Source organism: Teleopsis dalmanni, chromosome X, assembly GCF_002237135.1.
Source record: "Teleopsis dalmanni isolate 2A chromosome X, ASM223713v2, whole genome shotgun sequence".
In the NCBI taxonomy this organism is placed as follows: Eukaryota; Metazoa; Arthropoda; class Insecta; order Diptera; family Diopsidae; genus Teleopsis; species Teleopsis dalmanni.
Genome location: NC_051848.1, coordinates 24,590,247 through 24,599,223, shown reverse-complemented (window position 1 = coordinate 24,599,223; position 8,977 = coordinate 24,590,247). Strand labels below are relative to the sequence as shown.

The 8,977-nt window shown below is 32.2% G+C and overlaps 2 protein-coding genes across 2 annotated transcripts; one reads left to right on the top strand and one right to left on the bottom strand.

Moving 5' to 3' along the window:
- Positions 1 to 1,596: 1,596 nt before the first annotated feature.
- On the bottom strand, positions 1,597 to 2,514 carry LOC119688250 (thioredoxin-related transmembrane protein 1-like). Its single transcript, XM_038102930.1, has one exon. The coding sequence runs from the start codon at positions 2,512 to 2,514 to the stop codon at positions 1,597 to 1,599; it is 918 nt and encodes a 305-aa protein (XP_037958858.1).
- Positions 2,515 to 2,814: 300 nt separating this feature from the next.
- Positions 2,815 to 4,358, top strand: LOC119662668. Its single transcript, XM_038072348.1, has one exon. It carries the CDS (start codon positions 2,913 to 2,915, stop codon positions 4,314 to 4,316), a length of 1,404 nt encoding a protein of 467 aa, XP_037928276.1. The 5' UTR covers positions 2,815 to 2,912; the 3' UTR covers positions 4,317 to 4,358.
- The last annotated feature ends 4,619 nt before the right edge of the window (positions 4,359 to 8,977 follow it).

The window sequence follows — 8,977 nt, the reverse complement described above, 5'->3', positions numbered from 1 at the left end:
GAATATTAAGAGTTTGCCTGCTTTTCAGTAACTGTTTTGATTTTGAACATGCCGCCGTTGCTGTAGTTTAAATAGGAAGATTAATGTCCTGACAGAGTAGAGTGCTTAAAATCGTGTAAAATTGAAGGAATTATGATGTATACATACATACATACATACATATACTAATACAATTATATACTTACAAACATACGCAACTGAGCCTCTAGCTTATGTAGGATTATAGGTACAATACAAGAAAGTAACTGTTTATATAATTTATATATATAAGAACTAATACTTGTTGGAGGTTTCTGAAACAATCGCAGAAAAAGTCAATATTTATTTTAGCTAATAGCAAGGAAATATAGACTGATTTATAGTTCCTCTTAAATAGAAATTTCAAAAAGCATGTAGTAACACTAATTAATATATGTATTTTTAAATTAATTGTAATGTATAGTACCAACTTAAATATAATTAAATTCATTTTCTTGATTCTTCTTCTTCTTGAGTTAGTTCTATTACTCACTTTTACTCTATAATGACTGGGGGGCTTATCTCTACCCCACATTAGGCTTTAACTAGGTTAAAAAAAAAAACATATCATTTCTTTGTCTTTTATTTGATGACGGACCTTAAATCAGCATATCTTCCTGAGAGTCCAGAAGTGGACTTGAGGATTGTTAGGGCGGGGTTAATTAGCGTATCAACTTTAGTGATATATTTTTTCACTGAATCAATCCTAAGATCTCTATGTATATCTGTTGATCTAATATACCATGGAATCTTAAACAGTTTTCTTAAAGCCAGGTTTTGAGCTATAAAGCAGTTTGATATAACAATTTGAATTATAACACAGCTTTTTTTTAATAATAAAAATGACAATTTTTATGATCTAAAAGTTTTTAGAATATTTAATTAAGATCGTCAGTTAACATGTAGTTCAGGTTGTCAGTACAAGCTTGGACAATGCTAGCACCCACAAAACGCTTTCCTTACATCAAGAAATGCATTCTTCTTAAACTGCATGCCCGATGTATTGCTAAATACAGGATTAATACAGGGAACAGTTGACTTAACAGATGAGTGTGATTGCTAAAATGGAATGGAAGTTTCAAACGTTCAAGTTATCGATACTGTTGTCGGTACTAAACAGTTTTGAAGGGATAATATCATTCTATTTTTCTAGAATTGAAACATCAACATTAATGTGTTAATTAATGTTTAATTAATATTAATGTTAATAAGGAAGAAACGTTATATTTCTCTACAGGTCTGTAAATTAAGTAAAAATAAGTGAAAGTTCTGTACCTATATATACATTACGTGAGAAAAGTAGTAATTGCCAAATGGTATATATATATATATATATTTTATTCCTTTTGGTATATCATTTTATTATATTCTGTAGTAAAGTAAATTCAGGACTGTAATTATTTATAAAATGTGTTTGTTGGCTTTTAGCTTGTAACAGTAACTCAACAGTTCATCTTATAATGTAAAGTGAAATTAATGCAAAATTAAAAACATTCAAATACATTTATAAATAATTTTTAAGAATTAAATCAAATGCGGTTACGTCCTGATAAGAATAATACGTCAATTGCAGAAACCTCAGCCAAAAAATATTGGTTTTTTTTGCTTAATATTTTCAAGGAAAAGTTTCGACCATAATCTCAGCTTTTCATCATGATCAGTGGAACACAGCAATTGTACTATTTCCTTAAGTCTTTCTTGTGTGTCGTGTTGTTCCTCGTCTTCTGATTCTTCACTTGTATCCTCAATTTCGAAAAACTCTTCTTCTTCTACATAGTTTTTCTGATTCATGTGGAGTATATAGATTGGTAATGTTTCTCTTCTGAAATACTCAATTGCATCTATAACCGCACCACATACAATGCCTAACACTGAAGCTACAACAAAAGAAGCAACTATAAATATTGCATACGTGATCCAGAAAGAAAAGTAAAACTCCTGTTGCAATATATTATCAATTGTTTTGAATGTTTGTGATAGTTTAAGGAAATATGAATAAGCTTTCATGCGTTGAGCCATTCCTGTTAACTTCCAACTAGTAACGGGCTGATAATGTTTCCATATCTCCTTTCTAATAAAATTTATGACGGATTCATCTTTCAGATTGCCACAATATTCACGAAACTCGCCGTGATTAATGTGAAATATTGCTGGTAGTGCAACTCCCCGAAAACGATAGCTTAGAAGCGGGGAGAGTGTTACATCAATACGTCCTATATTGACACCATAATTTGCAGCTACAGCATTAACTTTAACCCAATTAGGTGAGAATTTTGTACAGGACTTACACCAGGATGCGTAAAACTCAACCAGCCATTGATCCTGCAATATTGATTGCCAATTCGTGGCATTCAATTCAATATCTTCAACTATTTCAAGGGCTGGATTATTACTCAAAGGCAATACACGGTTTGTGTTGTCAATGTCTTGAAATCCCACTTGACAGATGGCGATACAGGCAACAATAGCAAGCAACCAATAATAAGTGCGGATCATTGTTTCTGTTTGTTTTTTTATCTAAAATTATAAGACCAAAAGGCACAGAATATATATATAAAATTAAATTTTATAAAAACAGCAAATTTTGAAATTTTTTTTTCCTATAACAAAAGAATTTTGTATTTTTTAAGTTAATCGAATTTAAAGAATATAATAAAAATTTAGATGAATATCTATTGATAATTCCATGTCTACTATGTGAGCAAGTTGGGAGTGTAAGCTAATTTCATATATTTCAGATAGAAATCAAAAATATAAATTGAAAAAATTTTTATTTTTCAAAACCATATAGTTTTCATTATTATTGAATACCAAAATTTATTTCCTAAACTTTTTATAAGTCTTATTAATTTTTTAAGTGTTCTGCTGAGAGACGTTTCAGAACTGCTTGCAAAATGTTGCGCATTTTTCAGGACGATGATAAACCACGATATCCGTACGGTTTTTGGGATTTTGATGAGGAGCTGATCGAATATCTATTTTATCCTATCTATGAGATCATACAGTCTGGCGTAAAGTACGTTAGAACTGGTGGTTACGACTATAGAAGAACCGTAGATCAAGAAGAGGAAATGATATTCCGTTTGCACTTTGCACCTCGTACTTCGCTGAAGCACCGTAACGTCATAATCTTGCAAGACATTAAAAATGTTGCCTTATTTCTGGCACCACCTATTTTGTTGAATGAAGAAATGATTGAATATATATACACCAAAACTTTTGATCGTTTTTTACATGCTTTAATTGTGTATTTTGAATACTATCTAAAAATGTTGGAATTTGTGCTTGTTCGACGAGATGAGACTACAGGCTTAACACCTAAAATACAAAGCGATCATACAATGGACATGAAATATTCATTTGCATCACATTTGTCGCAATATCGTATGATGTTGGCACGGGAATATGCTGAAATGTTACGCGGTGAAAATGAGGAAGTGAAACCCTATTACTATTCAACGCCAATTGTGAATATTGCCAAAACACGTTGGGAACGAGAATTTCATGAAATTCTACTTTCCTATGCAACACAAGTCGTTTGGATTGCAATGCATCGACGAGCATTTGATGATATCGAATCAGAAATGGAACGCCTTTTTCGTTCAGAACATTTTAGATTAAGACCTGAAGTGGCACAGAGGTTCACTGTAACAGAGGAGTGTGTACTGTTTGGTGAACATTATAAACGTATGAATTTTCGCTTTCAAGCATCTGGACTTATACAGGAACTTGAGCACGTTAGAAAACAAGATGCTCCCATCCTTTGGATAGGTAAGCAAAAATACAATGGTGATGATAAACGCATTTTGCAGCTTGAATTGGAATATCTTGTACCACCCAGTCAACTTTTTTTTATTGATATTGTTCATGGGATTTTGGGACATCCAAAAAGATTTTATGACACTATGTTGAAACTAGATTGGGCGGTTCTGCGCGATGAAGCATATACAAACGATTATGATCCATATCATCTTATGCGACAACCAGCGATACAGATACCGAAATTTGGTACTGAAGAGATGCGCAAACATTGTAAGAAATTTTATGCAGAGTTTGAAATTGAAAGTGAAACTGAAACAGTGACATCGGATGATATTTTCAAATGGGTGAATCGTGATATTTTGATTGACGTATGCAAAAGACATGGTGTCATTGTAAACGCAATGGAAAGAGCACGACGTGAAGTGGAATCTACTTCATATGGACCGTCACCAGAAGAATTGGTTCAAACGTTCATGGACACATGTAATCGGGTAGAAAAAAGTGATAAAGAGTTCTTAGCGGAGTACTATAATTAAGGCATGAAAATATATTTTTACATCATTTTCATAATGTTTAAAAATAACTTATACATTTATATACAGTTTTATAATAAAATATTTTGTATTTTTTTATAAAAAATTTCTTTTTTATTGGCAAACATATTTTGGAGGTTGCTAAGCCACTTAATCTACCATATTTTTAACCAGAGTACAAGCGAATAGTTACGCTTGCACATAGGTGCTACTATGGACTGAGTAGAAAATTGAAAGTCAAACACCAATGAACAAAAGTAATGTTGCCTGCTTCCATGTCCACGAAAAGCAAAGACTTACTTTTGCCAACTAGTGTTGGACCTGTGGGGCACTCTAACAGGTTGATCTGCCTGACTGGTATAACAGTGTACGAAATAGAGAGGTGAATGCTTAGTAGAGGCTAAGACGGATATACGATTTTATATATTAGTTAATTAATTACATCGAATTTATTTCAAGTAAATGAAAATTATTTTAAAATTTTAAAATTATTAAAATTATTAAAATTATTTAATATTAAGAACAAAAACTGTATATTATGTTGAGGTTGAGGTGTTGAGTTAGTGCACTTGAGCACTATTACTCTCTATTAACTGCGAGGTTACCTCAAAACCCTTGACTGGATTATTGTTTATCAATTCATTAGACTAAGCAATAACTGACCTCAGATCTGCATACCTCCCTAAGGAGCCTGTAACCATTCAGAAATTCGATAACGCGGTGTCGGTTTGCGTAAATAATTTCAGTGCTCTATCCTTTATGTATTTTTATATTGATTATAATTCAATCTTGATGTTCCTGAGGATGTCATTCGTCCTAATGTACCATGTTACCTTGAAAAGTCTTCTCAGAGCCTGGCTTTGTGTAATTTCTAGCTGGTGAATAGTAGTGTTTCAGGCCTACACATCCATATAGAAGTGACGGATGAGTTATTTGGTTATATATATGAGCTTTCTATTCTTAACATTGAGATTTTCATTTTTGAATAGCGGTTGGAAGTGATGAATAATTTTGGTACAGTTAATTCCTTTCAGTTGAACATGTTTAAAATATATGCCAATGAATAACAATTTGAAAATGTGTTAAAAATATCAAATAAATAAGATTTTTATTTCATATTTTAGAAATAAATGTAATTCTTTTCAAATTCTAATTATATTTAATCGCTCAGTTTTATTATTTTTACTGAGTTTCTGCTTATCCTTGCAGTTATTCTTGCATTGCACTAAATTTTGATAAAATTTTGACGAGCAAAAAGTTTCAGTGCTAAGTTTCGCAGCTCATAAATGGAAGTTTTGAATAATTTCGGTGTGTCCGAGCAAGGAAAAAATTATTTCTCATCATAAACACAACAGCACTGTTATGCTATGTTATGCTATGTTATGTTATGTTATGTTCTTGTCATAGCCAAAACGTCAACTTGTGGCATCTACAAGTGTAACATACTGACAACCAATGACAACAGCATCAACAAACACTAACGACACCAACAACGAAATAACAGCAACAATTACAACAAAAACTAATGACAGCACGTGTTGCTCACTCACATGCATACAAATTTGTGAAGTTCTGGTGTCGTTTTTTTCTTGGCATCGTTAAAAACTTCGGCGGCAAAATTACCACAAAAAAGCAAAATACCAACAAATAAAAGGAGAACAACGTTTTTAGACGAAAAAATGTAAGTTTAATGAGCTTTTAATAAAATCCACACACATACACATACATACACACATTAATAAACTAGCTCAGGAATAGACACTCTGACTCGAAGCCATTATTACATACATCACAGCTTGCGAAACAAAACAGAAAAACCAGAAAAAACAGAAAAAACGAAACAACAAAACAATGAAACACATACATACACACACACACACACATATATATATATATATATATAAGTAGAGCTCAGCCAGTCGAACGAACGCATCAAATGCGTACTAAACGAACGCACTTTTGAGTGCGTTTGAGCGGAAAACTTATTTTCGTCACGGAAATTAAATTTACTCACTTTGATGAGTGAAGCTTTTAGACATGATTTTGAATATGAATAGCACATAACGGGGAAGAAGCGTCGGAAGTGCTTTTGGCTCTTTTAGAGGTTCATATACAGGGTATCGGCTTGAGTTGCAGAGCATGTTGTTCAGCCTCAGCACTTGGCCATTTTGTGTTGGGCGAAATTATTTGCTTAAACGTGTTTAATGACCAGGATTTGTCGTGCGTATTTAAACACGCAACATATTATGAATTTCATTTCATCATTTAAGCAGTATTCGCTTCAAAAAAGTTCTTCCTGGACTTAAACGTAGGTGTTTAAGTATTTGAACGAATTCGAATTACAATTTACTAATAGACTAATCACTTATTTATATATATATGGTATAGAATATAAATACATATAAATATATTTTGGGTGACGGTTTTAAAATAAAAACTCATAACTAAAGTAAATGGCTCATTGGGTTACGTTGGGTTACGATATGAAAATAATCGTTTTAAAATGCGGTCCAGTTCAACGGTAACCATAATACAGACTATCAAATAGAATTCCATTTAAAAATAAATTTCATTTGTCTAACTGTTTCTAGATTCAGCGCTAGCATTTGATAAAGTGTGACTTGAAGGACTATTATTTAGAATAACCCACTACCTTCGGAAAGACTTTCATAAACTTCTGAAATCCTACGTGACTCACCGAAAATATAAGAATTAGACACAAATTTGGTAGATCCTAGTTCATGTGTTAGAAGGGAGCTAAAGTTGATGCAAAGTTTTTCGGGACTGATTGGACAGACAAATAGCAACAAAACTTATTCTACTATTATATGTTATTGCACACTTATCAAATGTCTTTGTATGTATTATTGTAAGCATTATTGTTGAAGAAGATGCATAGACTATGTTTTTTAATACCATATTTACTCATTGAAATGAAAATAATATATGCAATGGATTTTCTAATAACAATAATTTAATCTCGTCATACGTTTGGATCGATCGAACTTCAAGTATGTATCCATGTCTTGAAGATATCTTCGATGATGGATCGATTTATTTTTCACTGGGAGTTATCTTAATCGAACAGAATTGTTGGTCTTATCGGTGTGCTTTTTAGAATACTTTCACTACGCATATTTGATAGAATTTTCTAACAATAAACAGCTGTACTAAATATTTTTTGAACAAGCAGTTTTTATTAGATCGGACCAGATTAGATAAGATTATACTATTTGAAAATTTACTGAGTAAATAATGTATGCTAAAATGGAATCGTCAAGGTTTTGATCGTCACCTTGATATACATGATAATGTATAGAATAATGATTGATAACGGATTATAACAGTGACGACGCATGTCTTATCAGGAAGAGTGTGCGGCCCTTCTATAATGTTGTTATTATATAAAATAAATTGAAACAGATCAAATGTTTTAATAACAATAACTATATTACATTAGGTAACAATATATTCACAATATAACATTTAACAAAATAATATCTTAAATAAATTAAATTAATTAATTTATTTATTTTATCAATATGGAATAAACACAATTTTACACATACTTCTTATAACATCAAACCAATTTTTTTCAAACAAAAGAGTTTGTACTTAAAATCATACGTATCAATGCAGTGCTCAAACAAAATCGAACACACTTGCGCAACGTATGAATGTGCAGCCACCTTTACCGCACACTAAGCGGAGAGAAGATAATTTAATAGAAATGTGTGCTGCAGATTTTAAGGCACAACTAAATGCTTCGGCAAATCAACATGTTGCATTCATATGCATGCAGTTCATATTCGAATAGAACAGAATAATAACTTTTACATACATTTCGCACTATATAAATCTGTTATTCTCATATTGCAAACCAGAGCACACGCACATTATTTTGTTCATTTTTCTGTTACGCATAACTAACAACAGAAATTTGTGAATATATTTGCAATGTATGAATGTGCGGCCAAATTTTCCGCACAACTAATAACGAAAAAAATTCATGCTGGCTATTGCTAAAAAGGGAAAGACAAAACATAATAGAAATGTTCTGCGATTTGAGCTGCAAACATATAAGCACAACTAACAACTATGTGTTTCAATAGACAATTATATGTTATTGGTTATGATAAAACTTTATTTCTCAGCAATATATGGTATATATATGTACATTAAGACCGAAAAGTTTTCGGAAATTCTCATTTAAAATTCGCGCGCTGTATATTTTTCGATATTTTAAGTTTATGTAGTTTGGCAGCACTGTCCTTAATTACTATGCCAAAAATGAGCGCGATCTGTCAGACAGTTCGTTTACGGCAGCTGTTGAAACCAGTTCACCTCAGTAGGGCGTTGCGAAAAAAACAATGGAAAAAAATATTGAACAAAGAGTTTGCATCAAATTTTGTGTTTCGAACGAAATTTCGTGTGCAGAATCGTTGCGAATGCTACAAAAGGCTTATGGGGAATCAGTTTTATCGAAAACTCAAGTTTATGAGTGGTACAAAGCCTTCCAGGACGGTCGTACGACCGTCGAAGACATTTCGCAACGCACTACTGAGGTGAACTGGTTTCAACAGCTGCCGTAAACGAACTGTCTGACAGATCGAGCTCATTTTTGGCATAGTAATTAAGGACAGTGCTGCCAAACTACATAAACT

Coding starts and splice junctions, on each gene's coding strand:
- LOC119688250 (XM_038102930.1), bottom strand. CDS start 2,514: ATGATCCGCACTTATTATTGGTTGCTTGCTATTGTTGCCTGTATCGCC.
- LOC119662668 (XM_038072348.1), top strand. CDS start 2,913: ATGTTGCGCATTTTTCAGGACGATGATAAACCACGATATCCGTACGGT.